General features: G+C 41.9%; 1 protein-coding gene across 1 annotated transcript in view; it reads right to left on the bottom strand.

Moving 5' to 3' along the window:
* pola1 (polymerase (DNA directed), alpha 1) overlaps positions 1 to 23,905 on the bottom strand; it is a 63,432-nt gene that overhangs the window by 6,763 nt on the left and 32,764 nt on the right. Inside the window, exons 34-36 of the mRNA XM_080489023.1 lie at positions 23,425 to 23,556; positions 14,699 to 14,815; positions 6,328 to 6,424 (exon numbers count right to left, since the gene is read on the bottom strand). Of these exons, the coding sequence (XP_080345149.1) occupies positions 6,328 to 6,424; positions 14,699 to 14,815; positions 23,425 to 23,556 (346 nt within the window). The remainder of the gene's footprint in view (positions 1 to 6,327; positions 6,425 to 14,698; positions 14,816 to 23,424; positions 23,557 to 23,905) is intronic.

Raw genomic sequence — 23,905 nt, 5'->3', positions numbered from 1 at the left:
TCTGCCGTTTCCAGTCGAGGGCACACGACGCTCTACCTTACGGACCTTGGACTGTTTTCACACTGAAACTGATCCAATCAGTCGGCATTATGAGGAGATATGATGCCTTCAAAGTTGAACAAAGGTCAAGTCACCGAGCAGCAGAAGGTTCCTCGTCTGTCTTACCAGTGCAGCACCATCTTTTGATGAGTTATAAACACAATCTATTAGCTCCTTGGTTCTCGCTGTATTCTTATTGATGATTGCACACATTATAAAGATGGTTTGATGACATGATGAGACCAATGTTCTGACCCGACATCAACTCCACAAGGTAAATGGGTGTGTCGACTTCCCTCGCCATGCCGATTGACCACGTTCGCACAAACCGCACACCCACTAAAGAGATTGTTGTGCTGCTGGGTCAGTGTGGAATTGATCAGTGCCGGCTGGATATTTTCAGAAGCAAATGAACACATTTTCCCCCCAAAGTGTTAAAAATGGGAAAGATGGAAAACGTGAAGGCGAAATTGTGACGGTGAGACAACGCACGTGAAAACAGAAAATGTTTGTGGCGTGTCCGGTTAGACGACAACGGCGCTTGGAGCCACTAAAAAAGCGACTTTTTGAAAACGGCTCCCAAGATGGAACCTTTTCAAAATGCGCCAACACAGTTTGAGAGTAAATAGGGGATAATGGAACTTTTGGAAAATGCTTCGGCTCCGTCTGTGTCGACATGGCCACTCCGATTGCGCTCCACAACGATACTTTTTTTTTTTTTTTTACTTGAATCGCTGTTGTGTACATAAAGTCTCAGTAAAGCTGTGAGTTAGCGACAGCTCTCCTTGATGGAGGCCTCACCTCACCACACAACAGGACAGGACTCAAGAATCTTCTACTAAAATCTTAGTGCCAGATACCACAGCACAGACTAAAGGGAGTGCAAATCTGGATATGTTAGGACCGTTTTGGCCAAACCTGTTTTAGGCAGTTAGTAACAATATAATAAATAGATGGAAATAAAAAGCCCTCTTTCAAAGAGTCCTTGGTGGTTTATTGGTGTGCCATGCTAAAATGTCCAGAAGATAGTGTCAGCTTATGAAATTTAAATAACAGGTGCCAACATACACTAACGATAGCAGAGCCTGTCTGACACCAGTATGGGAAACATGAGTTTGTTTTTAACATTTCCAATAGATCTGAACAAGACAAATAAACTACAAATACTTGTACATGCAGGCAGTGCCCGATACTTCATTAACTTCCTTGCGACCTGTATTCAGTGTTTTTGGCAGCAGGACTATGTGTGGAAGTGGGTCAAACTGGTGCGTGTCTCTAGTCTACTAAGGAGAGATAAGGTCATTTGTCCCAGTAGGGGAATTGGTTTACAGCACAAGCATAGCCCATTTCAACACAACCAAAATACACACACACACATACCCTTCACTAGTACTCATACCCATATACATGCCTCACACTTTGTCAACTGATTAGGCTGGCAGGACTGATGGGATATCCCTGTAATAAACATGAATGACCTGTTAAAAAACTTTATTGCTTGTGGAAAAAGCAAGACATCACATTGATATCTACTTTTAGGGAATTAAGAAGGCCAATAACATGAGCCAGAGGCAAACAGTTCATTTGAAAATTAAAGCGGTACTACAAAGGCTGAGAGGAAAAATTCATCATTGAGATTAATATGACAGATATTGCATTTTTTTTTGTTATTGTTATTAAGTTATTTGCAGCATGTCCTTCGTTAGTAATTTTTTAGTGCCTCTGCTGCTTGGTTCCACTCACAGTGATGCTTTTAGACCTGAAAAAACATTTATTGTCTCAAACAAATATATACAAGATGTACACATTTTTAAATTTGCAATAACAATATTCAGTGAAAACATTACAAAACTGAGAGGATAATTGGGCGGAGTGACATGTTTCCATGACGACAAGACATGGGGAGCCTGTGCAACTTAAACTTTTGGGCAAACAACCTCCTCAGGATGATTCAGCGAGGTCAAATTTTGTTTTGCTTTCACACCACATTCACATTTCTGAAATGTTGATTATTCTCAATCTATAGATCTATTTTTAGTCTTCTTGCAGTATTAAATACATGCAACACAAAAGGATGCTCTCATAAGGTCAGTTCACAGCAGAGGACAATGGTACGTGATATTTAAAGCTTACGATGCGTCATAAGCTTTAAATATCAGTTTAAAGATTCTCGCCAGTTTACAAAAAGCGTTCCAAACTTGCATTTCAAGCAACCACAATGACAAAAAAAAGCTCTGCAAGTTGCAGCTCGGGCAGTTTGCAATCTCTATAATCATCACAAGGAAGACACAACATTAAGTTGCGATGTTGCACAAACAGAGCTCATAAATCAGCACACGTCTATATGCAAACCCTCCCAGAGAGATCGCAGACTATGCGCAGAGAGTAGAGTTGGGTGTATAGGATAGTACGTCTCCTCCCTGTAATCTAAGCAGCGCGGCCCCTGGGTGTGTAATGCAGTAATATGGGGTATTACTGCCCCAGGACTGAGAGATAACACCTTAAACCTATATTTTATAGCAGCATGAGAGTGTATATGCGTATCTTCTTCACGTTGAGGAAAACAGTGGCATGTGTGAGTTGGGTATTAATCACTTTGAGACATTGGTTTGTCTCAAAGTATATATTTATCTAGTGAAAATACAAGATAGTGAGGTAGCCACAGCACCATCAGCCTGATGATTACGTTCCTGGCAACTCTGCGAAAATCTAAATAAGACTAGTTGACAAGCCCCGCAAAAAAGAACAAATTCAATTTAGCACCGTGTATTAAAGATTATTGTGTCGGTTGGGTGAAAATATGCAAAAAAACATTTCTCACACATACTACATGCTACCTTGTTTTCTTTTTCTAGATGAATTTACAGGCCAGTTGAGCAGACTTGCACATGAATACAAACAATTGGTTTACCTGGTGCCGACAAGCAAATTATTGTTTCGTCGACTAATCCCTGCTTGTAATACCATATTGTGCCACTAGATGGTGAATAAGTAATTCTATGATTGTTCCTGCATTTGGTCCAAGAAAAGAAGTCACTCGAGCCAAAAAAGGGATTTTGACACATGTTGCAGTTTCTGGTAATAAAGAATTGTTGATGTTGTGCAACAAGGACTCACTACTGCCACCCAGTGCACATCAGTGGAAAAGCTTACATCTTACATATTTTACATTGAAAGTCCAAACAGCTGCTATAATGAGGAATCCTTGTCATGAGGTTTTACTCATATTGGTAAGACAAGCTAGTATTTAGATATACGACGATACAAATAACAACGGTGAACTCACAGCTGTTCTTACATCTGCCTGTTTGGAGTATTTCTAAATGACACTTTACATTTTACAGTGCATTTCTAACACGGTTCAGTCACACCAGGTCAATATCTACACGGCTGTTGCAGCCTGCCCGAGAAGTGCTTTCCTCCCCTGTGTGTTTGTAAACACCAACTGCATATTTCATATGTTCCAGCTAATGATTGCTCACTATAAGTAACAAGGCATGCAGCTCGCTTTGAGCATTTCTGTGGCTGTCACTGCAGCTCTGTCAAGTCAAAGGAGACTGGTTGTGATTGTTAACTCTGCAGAGTGCTGGGCGGTGCTGAACAATACTGCTTGCAGAACAGTGGCGGGTGTTACAGACAGGCTGCAGTCACATATTCTGCTGCTAAAAACAGATTTGGAGGGATGGAGCAAGGAGAAGAGGACTTGCATTTGAGGAAACCGAACCACCCAAACGAGAGGGCGGTGAGTCAAAGGATGGGCAGCTAAGCCAAAAGAGGGACGTCCTCCCATCTCCAGGTTTGACGAAGTTAACTAACAAGTAAACATATCAGTGCTGAGACACGGGCTCGTGGGTCAGACCAACCACTGCTGGGTCATCCAGTTACCGAAGAAACTTCTGACCAGAGATTTTAAAGTTAACTTTAATGTTTGCTAAATTAAAATTTCTGCTATTCAAGGCTCTTGTGTGAGCTGATGACCGGTCTAAGAGCATATTGCTGAAGATAGTTACAAGTTTGGGGAATGCTGCAAAAGAGGAAAGAGAACGAGGGGACTGCCTATATGCATTTCAAAATAAAAGGCCTCCACCATTTCTTGAAGTTTGACCTATCCCGAAGTTCAGAGCAGCCCGGTCACAGTTAAGTCCAATGTCCCACACAGGAGTTAGTGTTCATGGGACCGATTTTGTAGCTTTACGACTAATGACTCAACAGCACTCAATACACTATTCAGCTTCACCTTAAACACTGAGTTTATTCCTTTTATTTAATCCAATACTGTGTTTAGCTACTGGATATAATAATTGTGAAGGTTTCTTGTACTCGTGATCAGATAAAACATAGGAACCTAAATATGTGTTTCCATTCCATTAGTTGTGTTTAATGTGACATTAATACACATTTTTAATCTTTTGTAGTTGATTTTTATCTCTGCAGGGATGAAATTAATAACGGATTGCTTTAATCACAATAGTACATTTTCAGCTCATTCTCGGCTATATGGATACAATCTAAAACCGAGTTATGTACATGTGATTAAGGATAACAAGCAGAATTTTTACATCATAATAATTAGCTTGAAAATAATCAGAGAGGTGATCAAGCATTTTATTTATTTTATCAATTTATTTAATTTGTCCGAGTAAAGTGCCACAACTTCTGTGTTCCTCAACAAGTAGTGCTTTTAAGCTGAATGCCATTGTTGAAGGCTGTTCGGATTCATAGATAATAAAAAGCTCCTCTCGTACAATTAGGTTCTTCAATTTGGAAAGTCCAGAAATAAAGTCGTAACTTTTAGACTGATTGTTTTGAACTAAAGCTTATTTTAGAACCATTTCTCTATTACGCTCACAATCAATATAGTTCTAATGTGCGATTTTACTTACATCCCTGAAGCTCTCTGCCCCCCCCCCCCCCCATTATTTATTTAATGTGTGGATTAAATAGTGTCCCGAGTATTTTAGCCAGGTTGCTAAAACAAAACTGGCTGCTTTGAGGTTACAAGAGTCTGTTAACTGAAGTATTTTATTTGTAAATCAACGTGTGAGCACGTCTCTGGGTGAAGAATGTATTGTATGGTATAGAAAAACAGCCGGACCCCGGTAAGACAAGTACGTTAACATAAAGAAAGGAGGAAAGTCGAGAATTGATTGGCGATGATTTCTTGCATCTGGGCAATCTGGGCAAAGACAGAAATAAGAGCCCCTCACTCCATCCTCTGAGTGGTCATCTGTTGATTACACGTTGTATTTAACTCTGCTGTCTCACTGTTTCTCTGCTCTGTTCGGGTCCGAGTGCACTAACTGACAACATTCAGACCGACATATATAAATAACATACATACATCCATATCTAATCAAATAAATAAATCACTCGGCCCAGCGGCCCTTTCTAATCAAGTGACATCAATCAGGGGGAACTATGGGTAAAAGAGGCCTTGTGGCGGACGCCTACTGAGTGCGCCCAGATCGCTGGAGTAGCATCTATTTGAGTCCAAGGGGGGAAATATACGCTCCATGTCCCATTATAGGAGAAGGGCTATCCTTTCGTCAGCGCGCCCATTACTCCCCCTATCATTTCCCCAAATCTAAAACCTGTTTTCAATCAACACAGCCAAACGAGTGCCTGTCCAAGAGAGGGAGAGAGAGAGAGAGAGGAAAGAGAGAGCGAGCAAAGGAGAGAAAGAGGTAGAGATGGACAGTGAGGGTAGGGGTAGAGGGAGAGCGATGGAGGGTCCTTTCCTTCTTTCTTCCAGTGATTGGAGCGTTTTGCATTCTGTATGTGTGTGTGATTGAATCCGTCTCCTAAATTAGGGCTGTCGACTCGAGGAGCTGAATGTCCTTAACCCCCCTCCCCATATCCAATGCCCCGCGCTGCTACACGTGTGTGTGTGTGTGTGTGTGTGTGTGTGTGTGTGTGTGTGTGTGTGTGCACGCACGTTGTGTGCCACATCATTGGTGAATATTTTAAGTGCAGCCTGGGTAAAAGGTTTATGTTGAGGCATTGATTGCTAATGCTATGTTGTATGTGTATTTGTGAGAGAGAATTGCCGGGACATTAAAATTCAAAGTCCGACGGCGGATCTGCTAACTTGATTTCAGCTCTGAGGGCAGAATAAGCAGAGGAGGAACAAAAACAGAGGAAAAGAAATCAAGAGAATAAGGGAACATTTACAAAACCAGGCCTGGTTTTTACAATGAATACAAAACTTGGGGGAAAAAAAGTTCATCTGGTAGGAAAATTACAGAGTTGTCTTTTTAACTCCAACACATATGTTGTGTAAGATCTTACTTTTCTCATCCGACGGCAGAACTTTGGCCACTGCATGATCCCAGTCAAAGATAAACCTGTAGAAGCAGAGCTGGTTGTAGAGGGCCTTCTCCGAGTACTGCAGAGAGAAAAAACACACACACAGACACGTGGTCAATGTCACTGCAAACTCTCTGCTGTGTGACTGATGTCCAACTACACATGAGATTTCTTGCATGGAAATCCTTGTAACCACATATTGGACCAATGACGCTACTCCGGTTACATTGCATGTCCATATTCGTGGATTTCTCTCCTATTCTCCACAAACCAAGCACACAACTTTATCCTGTTTAAACAAAAACTAGGATGCACAGATCTTGTTAAAATCTTTAGTTTACATGAGCCAGTTTTTCCAGAATGACCTGATAGTTGCGTATGCTCGGCTACGTTGATGGATAAAGGTAACCATTAACCATCAACCCCAACCCAAATTGAAAAAGAATGAATTCTTTGGTCTGCTTTACACAACAACGGTTTCATGTGAAAGCAGAAACATTCGTAGTGTTTTGGTTCTCAGAGGCACAGAAAAGGCAACTTTTTGAAAGTGGCTCATAAGATGGAGGTTTTGTGTCCTCGCCATTGTCAATGTTTATAGTGTCTTGTTCTCTGCACACGTGCGAGTGGTTGCAGAACAAAAACAAACAGCACCAACTAGTGGCCCTACAAGACACAAACGGTTTTATCTATTTCTACTGTTTCCGTGTAAATGGACATTGTTTTTAAAAAGCTGCCATATAAATGTGAAACTTTTCTGAAACAAAAAGATAAAAATGATGCGTTTTCACTTTAAACGTTTAAATCTCGAAAAGAAAAACTACACCGGTCACCAATGTGCAATCACAATTGACTCAAGCATTTAACCTTCACAAAATGCAGCTGCCAGCCACAACGAAAACTATTTGATATCATTCACACACCAACATCGCAAGATATGCTTGCGATATGTTAACGTATTGTTTTGACCATAATTGTGTAACATGTATTCATGACTACCTTCAACAGGGAAATAAGGCGACAAAAACATTGCGAGCCGGCTGAATGATGTACATTTCTGATCAGGATCAGGTCAACGAAAAAAAATATAAAAAATGTTGGGCTGATCCAGCTTCAATTAAAGAGTTCTTCTGCTCGCGAGCTAATATACAAGTCTTTACTCTTTCAGTAAATGAGCCCACAAAAAGGATGTTTTTATGGCATTTGAAAGTATTGTACCTATTATTCAAGTGCACAGTACACAATATACAAAAACCTGTCCTGCCCACTCTTGACTCGGCTAACTTACAAACAATGGTTATTTTTCTGAACACTGTTTTTGGTAATGATGGTAGTGTGGGTGTTGACAATAACCCTTTCTAAACAACAATTTATATCAATTATTCACAACAAAAACGAGCACGCAAAATCAGCACATTACCCAAAACTTCCTTCATTACTAATTTCTTAAATGAAACTGGCTCTTGCACTGAACCCGATTTGAACGTCTGAGAAACAGAAGTGTCGAGTGAGATTTTGCGGGGGAGGCTCTACACCCAGCTCGAACGACTGGAACCTCCCTGAAAACATCTCCCTTCCTCTGTGTGACACAGTACAGCAAGAAAACAAATTTGCTTGCTTTGTTAATCTCCACTGCAATTAAGTGGAGCCACACGACAGCCGGCGAGAGAGATAGAGAGGATGAGCGAGACAGAGAGGTGGGAGGGAGAGAAAAAAATTAACGAAAAGAAGAGAGATGGTAAAGATGCGGGAAGAAGAGAGAGACGGATCAGAGACAGTGAGGGAGAGAGAGAAAAAGAAAGAAAAGAGGGGATCAGGCCTGAAATACCCTCCCTCATAATAGTTTGTTGTGATAAGCCATTGTGAGAGAGGCATGCGAACAGCCGAGGCTGTCAATTTGATTAGCCATTATACTGCATGTTTAATTGCAGTTATTGGCTCGTCATTTCCCTGCTACGCCGCAGAGGGCACGCTAAGCCCCGACCCCACACTGCCATCAGGTGTGTGCCGAGTGCTTTATTATTACCACCAGGAAGAAACCCGACAATTCCTCTGTGTGTTAGTATCTGTGTATGTGTGTGTGTGAAGTGAGTTTGTGTGTGCCCATTATACCTGCCAATCGGCAATGTGCGTAATTGTAATTTCAGTTTTTACTGCTGTGGCATAATCAATTGGCGAGAGTATCTAATGCAGCTAAATGCAAACTGTGTGCTGTATGAAAGTGAGCGAGAGAGAGTGTATGTGTGTGTGAGAGAGTTTAATGGCTCTCTATGGTTGCCCACATGGCACGCACAGCTGTTGACCGTTGATGCACTGCCTTAGTCAACAACCAAACCATGCACATCCCATAATGGAGCCTCGGTTACGGTTGCCAAGGTTGAACAAGCTCGGTCGGCGCAAACACGGCACACCATTTCTTCCTCTTGAAAAATAAAACACGCAACGTGCGAGTGAGCGTGCACGCACTAACGCGCAAACAATGCAATGCTGATTGTGGGCGGGCCATTTGCAACACACTGATTGACTGACAGGTGTCAGAAAGGCGTGGCTTAAATGTTACAGGATTGTTATTGAATTTGGAGCCCCTCAACCCCACCTAACTCTCCCCCCCCCCCACACACACACACACAGACTCGCACAAACACACACACCCCTACCTCGTCATTCAGCTCGGCGCTTTGTTCCTGCACTGACACCATTTCAATTTGCTCCACAAATCTGCAGCATTTTCAGCCTGACTGCCTAAGGAGCAAACCAGCTGTGAAATTGCCTCTCTCCCGGGAGTGTTGGACCCCCCCAGCCCCCACCCTGTACCCCTTGCCTCCCTCATCCCCGACTGCCTACCCCCTCCTCACCTCCCACCTCGACACACACACACACACACACACACACACACACACACACACACACACACACACACACACACACACACACACACACACACACACACACACACACACACACACACACACACACACACACACACACACACACACACACACACAGGCCTATGTACACACGCAAAACACAGTCATGCCAAGAGGAATAGGCTGAAAATGTTCGTATACGTGACAGAGAAGAAAGAGTCAGCGGAGACAGGATGTAGAGAATAAAGGAGAAAGTAAGAAAGAAAAAAAAGAAGAAAAAAAAAAGGAGGCTAAATCATACAAATTGATCCAAATCACACAGCAACAGTACTGAAATGGCTCACACAATAAAACAAGCACTCAAGACTTCCTCAGTCTTAAAAACACCTGTCTCTATCTTCGAGGTGACACGCACGTGCACAGAAGCACGCACGTCCGACCTCCAAAGAACTTTAGCGCACTATACTGTCGCTCAAGTACACGAGTGAAGCAGTTAATGAAAAGGTAGCCAGTCAGACAATAATCCTGTGTGTGTACAGACGCAGAGACCGTGCAGGATCCCCAACAGAAACAAAAGCATTGGCAGTTTCTATTGTGAATGAAAAATGTCCAACGGTATCAACAAACTGCGAGAAATGGAAGGAAAATACAGCGGTGACACGGACGAGGCCTTGCCGCGGCACACTTTCCCTCCATGCTCATCCCCAGCTTTGCGACAAACATGGGTTGTAAATACTAAAGCAACAATATCCAAGCCCCGAGCCCAACTGCAGCTGCAGAAAGAGAGAGGGAGTGAGAAAAGGGAGGGAGATGGAGAGAAACAAACATACATTTTCCCTCAGCTGTGAGGCCACAAGGCTTTAAAACTCTTGAGCTTTTTAGATGCGATGAGCGTTATTGCCGGTTGTGGTAGTCACGCCGATCAGCTTCACAAGACACCATAATGAGTCAATATATGTAAATCTTTACTAGGCAAACACGGCGGGAAACAAAGGCATTTAACTGGTGCTCTCGCCCGCAAGCCTCCAACGATTCAGCACCGGTAATTTCTCCCCATTGAAAGGCATAATTGCCTGCTATTTGAAGATATTCATGCTCAATTTTTGAAATTAATTTCAATTGGGGGGAAATGTAGAAATGTCAGCTCCAGTGAAAGGGATTTGATTTCAATTATCCTCGCTCAAAGGACTGTGATTTCCAAATACACTTAAGCAAAATTATGACAAGAATTTTTGTTCGGCAAAATTCAGTGTTTAAAGAGCGATTAGGCGATAATGGGGCAGCTTTGAGCCGGCAGTGAATGCAGCCGTCTCCCTCTGAAAGGCACTCAATTATCTCTGATTGCTCCCGCTATAATGTATCAAATAGAGATACCTGCTATTGCCGTAATTTGTGTGAAAATTAACATGCTGCAATTTCCACTAGAGGGAAAAAGGGAGCTCTAATGGGCGCCTGAGCGTACATCAATAAAACGAGAGGAGAAAGAGAGAGACAGAAAGGGAGGCTGAGGGGAGGAGGAGGAGGAGGAGAGAAAGAGCAAGCCAAGAGAGAATGAGTGGAAGAGCTAAGGAGGGAGGGGAGGGAAAGAAAATGAAAAGAATAGAAGAAAGCAGTGAATAAAGAGGGAAAAGAAAAGGAAAGTCAGGGCAGAGATTTGAGGCATGGTGAGAAAGAAAACCCTATTTGAGTTAAGCACTGTGGAGGGGGGAGAGAGAGATAGAGAGAGATAGTGAGAGAGATTGAGAGCAGGGAAGAGAGGAAGAGAAAGAAATTTAATTTACTGAAAATATTACAAATTGCACCTGTGCATAACTCCCCCAAATTACCAACCAATCAAGGCAGAGTGCCTATTACTCTCCCATTACATGGAGATCAGATCACGCTCTGAATCTGTGTCCAGAGAGAGAGAGAGAGAGAGATGAGCAAGGGAGAGCGAGAGAGAGAATGAAGCAGAGTCAGAGAGACAGAATGGGGAAGGAGAGGAAAGGAGAAGCAGCTCCCACAGTGACGGTAAATGTACCAAGAACCAACGGAAAGAAGGGAACGTAGAGTCACAAACAAGATGCTCCCTCACAGACGCTCTGGCACAAACAAGTGCTTTTAGTGTAGAGCACACAAAGACGAATCCCCGATTGTCTTTCTGGCTGCTGCCGATATTAGCCTGACAATCCGCGATGATACTGGCAGACAGAAAGCGGAGAGGGAACGCAGCCAGAGAGATCCAGCAGGCTGCGTCCGGCTGGATGAACACGAATCCCACTGAGGCTTCAGAATAAACAAAAATTACATTAAAGAAAAAAGAAAAGAAAAAAATAGACAACCTCCTAAAAGGACACTGGTGGGTTCTTCGTGTTTTTCTTCATTTCTCTGAGGCAGTCAGTCGACGAGGAGCTCCAACAGCCATGAATGGCCTCTTGACTACTTTGCATAATAAGCATCAATTAAATATGCTTAGTGCGATTAATCTCCATCCACAGGCATGATTCAGACTAGTGTTACCTAATACTGAAAACTCAATGTAAGCCTACTCGGAATCAGAATAAGAGGGATTCCTGCGTGGAAATATGTAAGAGGGAGGACAGCAACGTCAACTCAGGTTTAAATGTATTGCTGAAGGGCACTTCAGTGCAGAAAATGCCTGCTGTACTGCAGGGTGTACACGCTATCTGCAAAAAAGAAATAAAAGAGGTTAAAACTGAACTAATTTAGAGACTGGGATTCAGTGTTCAAACAGAAATGAAAATACTTTAATTACATTTTATGTTTCTATCATAACATCTAACGCATTGACACTCCACCTCTAGCCTGCAATCAGGTATAAAACTAAGAAAATCTTCAACGATAACTCAGGTGTATGAGCCTGCAGTGACATGTCTAGACACCCAAGACTTGGGCGATATGTAAAAATAATATGCAAGAAACTCAAACTTTCCATCCACGTGGCTTAAAACCACGCCGACTGTCCCTAGCCGCTTTCCACACGGAGGTTTGTTGCATCCGGAGTAAAGCATCTGCCAGGACGTGCCACAAAGACGAGGAACTGACTTGTAAGTTCCAACTTTATTCCAGTAAACAATTTCAGTGTCTTCAAACTCTCAAGCTGCGCTGCTTCGCCGTTTCCTTTCAATTAATACGAGGATATAACTCATCGAGCATTACCGGGTCACTGCAGTAAGATCAGTATGTCGGGAACTTTATCAGGTGCACTTAGAGTCATTCTGTGTTGGAGCGTTAAAGTGTTGCCTTTGAGTAAGTTGATTATCCCTGATCTAATGTTTCCCTTGTCTATTGTATTGTTATATCTGGCATTTGTATGATAAAAACTAATTTAAGATTTTGTTGGCTTGTAACCACTCCACTGTTGAAAAGCTCAAAAATTAGAAAGGAAACCAAATGTGAAAAGTATACTGAAATATGTTGAACCAGTAAATCAAAATGGTTAAATACGAAAGAAACAAGTTACCAACAACTGTAAATCTTTACAAAGTTTTACCCACTGGGTAAGAGTGTAGATCAGTTTAGTGAGTGAGAGTGTAATGCAGGGTAGTTCTCTGAATCTACACTTTACAGATGTCCATTAATACCTTGCATGGTGTCAGTAGAAACCAGCTGCACGCCTGCATGCAGCACAACCTCACATTTAGATAGATATGCAGCCAATCCTGAGTGAGGCAAATCTAACAGCACAATATTGTACAAGGTTAAAAAAAACTCTTCATGGGCATTGAGTTGTTTTCTGCTGTGCAAGTCAAGCAGTGGTTTACAAAGAGTCTGGAGGGTCTCCGATCAGGGAAATCACAGTGGAACAGGAAAATATCTGAGGGTCCGGGGGAAGGCTTTTCCAAGCTTTCTTTTCCCCTCAAGAACAATAACGAAAATTATGAAATAATTGGAAAGTAAAACTATTACTTTTAGAAGTGAATTGGGAGGGGGGTTTGTAGATAGATAGGTACATGGTTCTTACATGGTACTAAAGCAAAGACAGAGATGCGTCAACATATTGGTTTGACTCGCTATCATGGTCCCGTGAAAGCATGTTGCTTGTTGAAAGTCAGTTTAAAGCATCGATGGCTTTCATTCTTTTTCTCAACTTAAAGCTGTTTCACTACATGGGAAATAATATGCAATATTTTATTAATATGCAAGAAAAACTGATGACACATGCTATTGAACTGCACAAACTCCCACTGATATTATGATATTCAAAATGCATGTGTGAGCCATACGTGTGAATCAGGAATTCAGTTTATGATCAGGGCACTTTGCAATGTCCACAGTTATGCATTTTGTTTGACACGGACCTCTATGATCTGAAGGGATTGGTTCCTAATTATTTAATGGAGCTGTACATCTTACTGTTTAGATCTTCTGTCATCAGCGTCCGTGTATAAGCGAGCCAGTCAACAACTAGGGAGTCAAAAGTGAAGACAAGCTAGAGTTTTTAGGGCAGAGAAAGGGTGCATGAGCGAGCACAGAGAGTTAAATGTTTTATTCAGCCTGCAGTTTAAAGTGCCATGGCCCTCAGGCACAGCAATGGCCGCCTAAGTGGCTACAGTGACAGCAGAAATTGGCCTTCTGGTTTACAACCTGTCGCCACAGAGGCAGACACAGCAAAGCAGCCAGAAGGGGGACAGATAGGAGCAGAGCGCGTGAGATAACAAAAAAAAAAAAAAAAAAAAATTGACAGGAGAGAGTTAACGCAAGGGTTGAGACGGGAATAGTGAGAATGGGACGGAGAAAGAGAGGACAAAAAGTAGATTGAACCGTCATGCTCAAATTGAAAGGGAGAGTGTTTCTTTTAAATCCAGTGGTCAAACTAACAAAGTGTTCATAAGGCGGCAACTAGAGCGAGACAGACAGACGCTTTTAATGGCTAAACTACCATCCAGCTCTTAGTGCCATCCAAAAACACAGGGGGGTGGGCACAGGCACGGACTCGCAGTCACACGGGAGGTGGAAGACAAAGGTGAGATCAGTCTGATCAGATTGTATACGTGATGCAATGTGACACTAATGAGCAGAGATGTACAGGGAAGGCAAGCAGGGAGAGCGCGGCTCCATAGCACCATCACCTGGAAAACACATACAGATCATAGCAACACATGCCAGTGTGGCCATTCAAATATAAGCACTCAGAACAAGTGCTACCTAAAACAATCCTAACATTGTGTGGAATACCCCTTTATGCATTTTGACGTTAACTTCTATGAGCGATAGAAGCTCCTCTGTTTGTTCAGACCACATAAACCCACTTTCCCAGGACCCTGGATGTCCATGACCATGTTGCTGATTCATTGCTTGCAACACTTGCAGATAGTGACCAATGCCGACTAGAAACAACCCACAGCAGCTGCAGTTTTTAACTCCTCTTGCTATCACAATATTGTCCTGGTCATGTTAAAGGAGTATGGTGATCATACGTTTATGGCTCAGTCAATCCAATGAAAACAGGCAAAGACAAGAGATGTATATGTGACCGGGTGCGTTACCTCGGGTCTGAGTGTTGCCCTGGAGCAGGCGGGGCAGATGGGTCCATGTCGGGAGAAGGCGATGGGCAACCGTCTGGTCCTGTTCTGACAAGCCTGGTCTTCACACACCAACCAGCCCTGAGACACACACAAGAGAGGTTTACTTTAACCACCTTTATATGTCTTCTGAAGCTGCTTTTGCTTTTCAAAGCAGTTTTGTGGGACCATCAATTAAACCTCTTTCGATTTTAGATGGTTGAGAAGACAAAACTGGATAAATAAAACTTTTTCTGTCCGTACTTGGAAATAAAAACACAACATGAAGCAATAAAGTCAAAAACTAAGTTTCAAACGCCGCTTCGCAACATTTTCTTAATTTCTATATCTATAAAACCTCAGGAATGTCCATTACTGCAAGATTCCTTTGAAATTACTTTAATTTCTACCTTTTCATGCAAATAAATGAAAAACACACGAATAAGGTGTGTTTTCCTCACAAGCATAAACAGAGAGCGCCTCGCATTACTTTGACAGCAGCCTTTTCCTACCTCGTGTGATTACTCATTTAGAAACTGTGTTCATGTCGCTGTTTATTTTGTCGATAAAGGTGTTCTTAACAATTGACAAAAAAAAAGGAAAAAAAAAAGAAAAACTTTGTTGCCACCAGGCACTTTAAAAACAGTTTCTGGTAATGAGGAAATTTTGCTGAAAATTGTTGCTTCCATTTAGCCGCTCTAATTCTGCACAGCAATCTGACAAGAAAAGTACTCTGAGAAAGAATAAAAAGGAGGGTTTGTAAAATAAAAAATTTAATAAAAAAAAAGAACTACGCAGAAGAGAACCAAGGTTTACATTTGACTTCACAGGACTCTCTCTTTACGTTTTAACGTATCCCGCAGCCGCTGGGTGTCAGGGTCTCGCTCTGTCAGACAGGCACAGTGGTGGACAGCCAAAACGACAGTAGTTAGGACCCCCTGGGGTGAGGCAGTGACCCTGGGCAGGTGCTGTGGTCTAACCCTCTCAATCTCCCCATGTTCTTCCACACTCCTCCTCCCCCCACTGCTTCTTATGTCCTGTCATTACTAAGGGGGAGTTTTAAGGAGGAGGGGGTTAATGCCCAACTAATGACAGAGCGTCAGACCCACCGCCATGAACGCCTTTGCTCCTTTTCCCTCACTTCCATCCATCCTCCCTTCCATTCATTCCAAATAAACCCCTTCTCTACCACTGCACCTGTCTCTCTCTCTCTCTCTCCACACCCCCTCTTACATACAGGCATGCAGAGCTTCGATTTTATTTATTTTCATTTTTTTTTTAAGGTCTGCCTTTGTGTAGTGTCTTGATCAGTTTGGAGTAAAAAAGAAAAAGAAAAAAGAAAATTAATTTTTCAGTTTTTTTCCCCCATATAAAAAACCTTTGCAAAGGTAACCTTCAAAACCCCTACGTGGCAGGAGCCAACCAAAACTAACCGAGGCTCATTACAGTAATGCCTTTCTGCTGCATCCGAGTCCTTAAAAATGACTTTGGAAAAGGCAATTTGGTGAAGGAAAAACTTCACATTAGGATGCAAAAACAAAATGCCGACCGGTTGGCAGCATCTTTATCTCTGTGTGCGTGCGGGGATTTGTTCCTGTTACTCCGGTTTCCTCCAATACTTTAGAGGCAGGCAGGGTATCTGGTGATTACAAGTTGATCCCAGTGTGTGTGTGAGATTGGGCGACCCGTCCAGGGTGTCACACTGCTGACGCTGGAATCGCCATACATACAACCTTAAGTTGCACAAAGGGGTATAAACGACGGATGAACAGTTGAGGAACAATTGAGCTATTTTGATGTATATTTTTGTGTTTGGGCTTTTTATCTTTTGTCACTTTCTGGCAGATATATCGATCTTTTTGCCCCCAGTGGATTTCTGAGAGAAATTTTAACCAAATTTACTAATTAATTGTTTAATGTTTTACTTGTTTCATGAAATCAAACTATATAGAACCAGCGTTGTAAAACGACGTTATATAATCTTTTGAAAAGTAGTTAATTCTGAGTAATCATACCTGCTGTACAACACCACTATTCTGTGACTAAAAATTTAAGAAACAATGCCTTTGACTTTTAAAATCTTCACTGTAATGTACACGCAACTATCAGGAACCCACAGGAATGAAAGTATGAAGCAAAGAGAACAAAATCATACCCAACGATTCATGTTTTTTGTTGTTGTCACTTTTGACTGGATTTGCGCTTTTGTTGCACTATCGACATTCAATAAATTTCTATATCTTTATGCTTAAGTCTAAAATGTAGTTGGTGGATTTAGCAGGTTGCTCCAAAATGAATTCTTCAAATATACTATTCACAGTCAAACTAAAATTGTACAGCGTGAATAATTATGAAAAGGTTTTGTACGCCGCTTGAGCACTAAAAACTCGCTGTAAATGTAACATTTTCACAGATTTATACTCATCATGGGAAATCATGCTATTTACTTCATGTGCACACAATATTCTCACTGTAGGAATTGTGTTTAAAACAATGGCAAGTCTCTGATATTTGTAGCCTCCTCAGTCACACACACACACACACACACACACACACACACACACACACACACACACACACACACACACACACACACACACACACACACACACACACACACACACACACACACACACACACACACACACACACACACACACACACACACACACACACACACACACGTCCCAAATCAATTAGAAAGTCCCAGACTTCACAGCTTTACCCACACACCCCTGCTCCAGGGCTAATTATCCTAACACCTCTGCTGCTGTGGTGCAGACAGTTCAGTATCATGAGAAATGAGCCTGCCTCACTGCCTCTGATTAAGATACGTACAAGATAATGGATGGTAGAGATAAGGAGCATGCAAGTATTTTTGGGTGTTTTCCTTCTGTGTTGTCCCTGCCTTGCAGTACAAACATTAATCGGCCATCATTCACACACGTTAAAAAATTAATTAATGCACACATCAAAGCCTGGGGAGGTTTAACAGAGGAGGCGCTACCCACAATGCCCTTCTGCTCCGCTACTGTGACCCCAAACCCATCCCCACAAGCCCCACATGTAGAAGATAAATAAAGATTAGGGTAAGATTAAGTGCAGTTGACCTGTGAGCCACAGCGGAAAGACTAAAAACAAGAAGCACATCAGGAGAGAGGCAAGATTGAAAAAAACAAACTATAAAAAAACAGCATCTAATTGAGGCATTTTGCCAGAGCGAGTGCGGAGGGGTGGGGGTGTACAGTGGACGTGAGACAATAAAGGCTCATAATTGCATAATTATAGCAGTGGATACCTGACACACTGAATGCAGACGTCAAATGAGTTCCACGTAATTTAACCAAACAGAGGCAAGACCAGGCCATGACGGGGCCCACCACGAAATATACCCTCCCTCTGCTTCCTCTTCTTTGTCTGCTAATTTTCTCTCTCTCTCTTTTTTTAAACACTTTCATCTCCTCCAAATCCTGTCCGATCTGTTACACAAGGACTGAGATTTCAGCAGTGATGCACTTTTTCCACTGAACCTACAGGGACATCTTTAACAGTGTAATGGCGGCTGCGGATGTTGAAGACAGAGCTAAAACGGCAGATCTGTCGTGAAACAACTACTTTAATAATTAGAAATTATTATTCTGTCACTTAAAAATCGGTTAGTCATTAAAGTTATACAATGAAAACATGCACGCTGGACTATTCGACAGAGGAAAATGTTATAAGGTTTCTGCCCCTTACGGGTTTAAAGAGAAAAACAATTTTCTTGTGTCAAAATAGCAAATTGTTTTTACTGAGCATAAAATACTTGAAGGTACTTTTAATATTGTCACACGAATACAATAACAATGTGCATTCTTTCCAACATAGTGAAACTGTTAGCTTTTTCTTTTAACTTTTGGACGATGCAAAAAAGTAATTAATATGCAAGTTACAGTAAGTGTCACTATTTGAGTCTTGCAAGCAAACATCAAACAATAAATATTATGTCTCTAAAACCACAGCACTGCCTACTTGAAAGTGTCGCAGTAATCCAAAAGTGCAAACACAGATTAACAAAACAAATAATTTGTAATTCTTTTTTTACCATTATTACAAATGTTGGCAATGGACTTTAAGCACCAAACTACCAACTGGACTGAATAACTATAGACGTGTTACGTGGACAGAAAAAAAGTGTGGCAGAAGTATTAAGTCCGTTTCCCTTGGACCTGTGATCCAGAACAGGTCACCAGTCCTTCACAGACCGAACAAAGAGACACACACATTGATATGTATGGTCAATGTAGTGTCATTATTCCACCTGATACGCATGTTCTCGGACTGCGACAGAACACGCGAGGTGAACGAAATCAATTCATTGTGCCACAGTATTGATCCAGCTCAAATGGAAGCATGGTGGACATTATGCTGGTTCATCATTCGTGCTCTTGTGGTCAGAGACGCGTTTTGTTGAGGTTAAGTTCCTCAGCAGGCGACATGTTGCCTCTCTTGAAATTGAGACATTATCTTAAGAAAATAATGCCTGAAAATGTGACAATAAAGTCCAAGAAGTGAAATCCAGTAACTGGGTGATTCATTACCAGGTCTTCAACACCAATATGCAATGTTTGCTCACTTCTTCAGGACTTTTGCATCGTGGTGACCCTTCTGGGCCACTGTACCTCACTGTTAGAAGTAATGTGTGTTCATAAAGTATTAAAAAGTAGTCGGGGTGATGTTGACAGACACATGACCAGCAGCATAAAAAGTTACAACATTCTACTTTTATGGCTGAAAAAAAAAAGTAGAAATCACTGATTCTTCATAAACCATTTATGGGTTCTACTGTTCTGTCAAATTAAAGTAATTAACAGACTTACTGTTTTATTGACTGATTCTTATTTCAGATATGTAATATTAAAATGTGCCTATACAAGTACCGCTATAGGCCAATCGTGTGGAAATTACTATAACTAAAAGTTAGTTCAGAATAAAATTAGTTGTTGTACACTATTTATATGCTACCAAGCTCTTTTTTAATAAAATTTTCCACTTATAGGTATTTACCCATCACAGTTGACTCTATAGTTTAAAGTTATCTGTGATATGACGCCCGGTGTGGAGGAATCCCCCCGCCACACTCAAAAACCAGACAGATCTCGGACCAGTTTGTGTGCGTAAGCAGTCAACAATCCCAGCTCCACAGCGAACGGACCTAAAAATCGGTCTGCTACACACACGGACACACACACACACACACACACACACACACACTGAAAAAAGCTCAAATGGTTCCACTTTGTACCTCCTCCGCTTAATCAAAGCGTCTCTATTCAACAATTTGACCTTTTGTTCAAAACAGGATTATCACCTTCTCTGGTCTTCATTCACCCTTTCTCTCTCTCCCTCCCCCTTTCTTCTCTTGCCCCTCAGCCCGTTTCCAGGGGCGACCCGCATGACGAGGGTAATTGCAATAATTTGTTAAATGCCATGGCAACGGTGGTTAGATGGGAGGGGTACAAAAAAAAAAAAAAAAAAAGGGAGGAAAAAGAAGAATTGGGTGGTTCAGGAAACAAGCAAATCTCTCATTTTGCCAAAGACAGCGGGATGAGAGGAGGGAAGGATGACTGTGTGTGTGTGTGTGTGTGTGTGTGTGTGTGTGTGTGTGTGTGTGTGTGGTGAAGAAGTGTTTGCCCATTCTCAGGGTGCTGGTTTATTGATAATCGTGGGGATGAGAGTGGTGTGGGGGGTGTGTGTGGGGGGGGGGTGGAGCAGGAGGTAATTTCACTAATGATTAATGTCTCTGTGATCCCGTCTCAAGATGGCAACACACATGTACGTACATCCAACACACACAGACACACAGACACACAAACGGGTGCAGAGCTTTCACTTTATCTGGCCAGACAAACGGCTCTATTTGAACTCTCCCTCGGCCTGAAAGGAATCCTTAATTACACAATATTACCCCTCTTCATTGCCCCGCTGTGTGTGCTGTGTCCACTGCTGTTCAGCCGACAGAGGTGTGTGTGTGTGTGTGTGTGTGTGTGTGTGTGTGTGTGTGTGTGTGTGTGTGTGTGTGTTGCTGTGTGACATGTAAGTATTCAGTGGTAGCAGCTGTTTCACACATCGTGACAAAGGGGCTGAGGGGGACTCGCTCCCCACACATTCACCACACTAATTGATTTCTGTTCAGCACTGTGGGAGAGTTAGCCCCCCCCCCCCTCCTCCCCACCACCACCACACACACACACATTTACAGACAGTGCATTCCACTCACTCAAGACCAAGGTGTTGGAAGCTGCCAAGAGGGAGAGAAAGAGGGAGAGAGAGAGAGAGAGACTCCTCTATAAAGACAACAGAGGCATCCTGCCTGATTCATTCCTCGGCTGCAGGCTGAGCACACTGACAACTGCCACATCCACAGAAGGAATTCGTCACCGTGCACATACTGCACCTATTTGTATATGCATATGGAGCTCCAACATGAAGGCAATTAACTATGTCTTATAAAGGAAGAGATCAATATATTTGTTCAGTTTTCAAAAGTTTTTCACGAAGATAAAACTGTATATTCATTACTTGTCAAGCGCAAATAAAAACAAAAATCGATATATTAAAATGGAGATATAAATGGTCAGATATTAATAAAACTGTATTACCGCAGTATAAATACCATATGTAGTTAAAAGAATCATTGCTGAGTGAACATTAGTCCAGAGGACACTCACTGAGCTCGTTTGTAATGTTTTGCAAACTAGAACAGCAGCACTCAATTTCTGGAGTAAAAAAAATAAAAAATAAAAAATAAATAAATCAAGTGAACATGTAAACAAAATATTTACACCGTAATTGCGTTTTCATTTCAAAAAAGTTTCACGTTTACACGGCAACATTTTGAAAACGATGCATGCAGAGTACACGGACATTCGTGTGAACAGTCAACAAAGTTGGATTGCTATTACGGGTGACTCAGCTATTAAACTACCAAGTCCCTGGAGAATATGGACTGGAAGTCATGACATTTACCACGGCTGTGGTGTGTATTCGTTGCGTTCTCCCTTGTTTCGACAGAAACAAGAGTTTGACCGTTTTAAAAAGTTCCACCTTTGGGAAATTGTTTTCAAAATGTTGTGTTTTCAGGCGCTCCGAGCAGCGCTGCCGTGTAAAGGGACCCCCAAAAACACAACAGAAGCTAAGCCAAGTACAACAATAAAAAAACCAAATGCTTAGTTCTTACGTCACTATTAGCAATGGACACACAATTTTTAGTTTAGCACATTTTCTGAGTGAATGTGATTATTCCATTGATCAGAAATTGATGGTCCTGTTAATGGGGGTTTATAGGAGGTGAAGCCACTGCAGGAAGTTCAGGCTGAAACAAGAAGTGGGTGGAAAAGATGTACAAGCAACACGGGATATTTCAGTCAGTGCTTTAAAAGCTACAACACACACACACACACACACACACACACACACACACACACACACACACACACACACACACACACACACACACACACACACACACACACACACACACACACACACACACACACACACACACACACACACACACACACACACACACACACACACACACACACACACACACACACACACACACACACACACACACACACACACACACACACACACACACACACACACACACACACACACACACACACACACACAGAGTCCTGGAGCCGCTACGGTCCCATTCAGTGGGAATGCTCCTGAACCAGAAGCTAGTTCCTCATTGGTCCAAAGCCAATGAAGTAAATTAAGCCAATTCAGAATTTATGATCCAGAGTCTGAAGAGTTAAAACACTGGTTGCCTAAAGTCCAATCTGAAACATCCACTGTATTTTTATATCTTTTTTTTTTTTTTTTTAAACCTTTACAGAACACCTTAACAATACCACAACAGAATGATTCACAGCAACTATAATACGTTTACTCCATAATATTCTCAAACCCATACATCTATAAGAATCATTCCAACTAAACCTCGTCTCGTGGTCAGTGTGTGCCTTTGTGTTGTGTTTGATCCAGCTCACATAACAACCCCCCCTACCCCCCTGCATGTGCATGCTAAACGTCATTATTTAAACTAAGAATGGCTATTTAACTTTTTCCATGGATCATGGAAATCTTCCAGGGCTCTTTTCATTTTACAAGAACACTGTGCTCTTTGGTTGAAAATGTCAGCGCTGTGCCCTGCTGAGGGCTTCCTCCGTCTCTCGTCCAATATCTTTTTGATAGCCTCTCTTAACGTGGCTGCATCTGCTGCGTCCCCTACTGTGCACAAAGGTTTTCACTCTTTCAAATTATGCTGCTCTGCATCTCTGACCAGTCCAGCTTGTATTTTTGCCGACTGTGCCGGCATTAGTTTGATTTGGGTTTTAGTATCGTGTTGCCAGTAAGAAGCAACAGCCACAATGCTTAACGAGCCTCAGTGTGCGATTGTGGGATAAAGACATAATTCACTGGCTTAAAAGGTAAGTGAAGAAGTGTGTAATAATTAACTAAGTAAAAGTGCAATTAAACTGAATCCTGGAGGACAAAAAAAAAAAAGGCTTAAAATTGGTTCCACTGCTGGTTCAACACATGAAACAGAAACTGAAAGGAGTCCATTTGTCTTTGCTTCAGTGTGTGTTTTTGACAGCACCCTTTAAGCATCATAAATCGCATTTCAAACAAACCGACGGAAGCAAGGAGGTACTCACAGAGTAGTATTTCTTGATGTGGCGACGGATATCGAGCAGGAGTTTGTTGCTGATGTTCAAGGCGTAGTCGATGGGAGACCCCCCGCAGGGGGTGTGACAGCATCGCATCAGACTGGGCTCCAAACTCGAACCCTGAAAGAGAGAATCAAGTTACATCTTTAGATCAACAACAAATCAATCCATCACACACACACAAACACACTAATAAACTGGCTAGAAATTACTTCGTCTTCCCGAATCAAACCTAAACTTTACTTAATACAAAGTGCTACAACCAGATTCTTCATTAAAAGCGACTCCTCTCCATTCTGTCATAATTTAATGTCTATTTCTACTGTTTATAGTTGTGTATTAATTCTGCTTTTCTTTGACGTGACGCACTCCATACCTATTGTACAAAGTGTAATACAAAGAAAATGATGATTATTAATCATATTATTTGATTATAAAGTGCAGAACAAGAGCATCTGAGAAACTTGGT

The sequence above is a fragment of the Lipophrys pholis genome (genome assembly GCF_963383615.2).
Source record: "Lipophrys pholis genome assembly, chromosome: 20".
NCBI classification, from domain to species: domain Eukaryota; kingdom Metazoa; phylum Chordata; class Actinopteri; order Blenniiformes; family Blenniidae; genus Lipophrys; species Lipophrys pholis.
The sequence above is the reverse complement of the archived record's forward strand: the minus strand, read 5'-3'. Positions and strand labels throughout refer to the sequence as shown.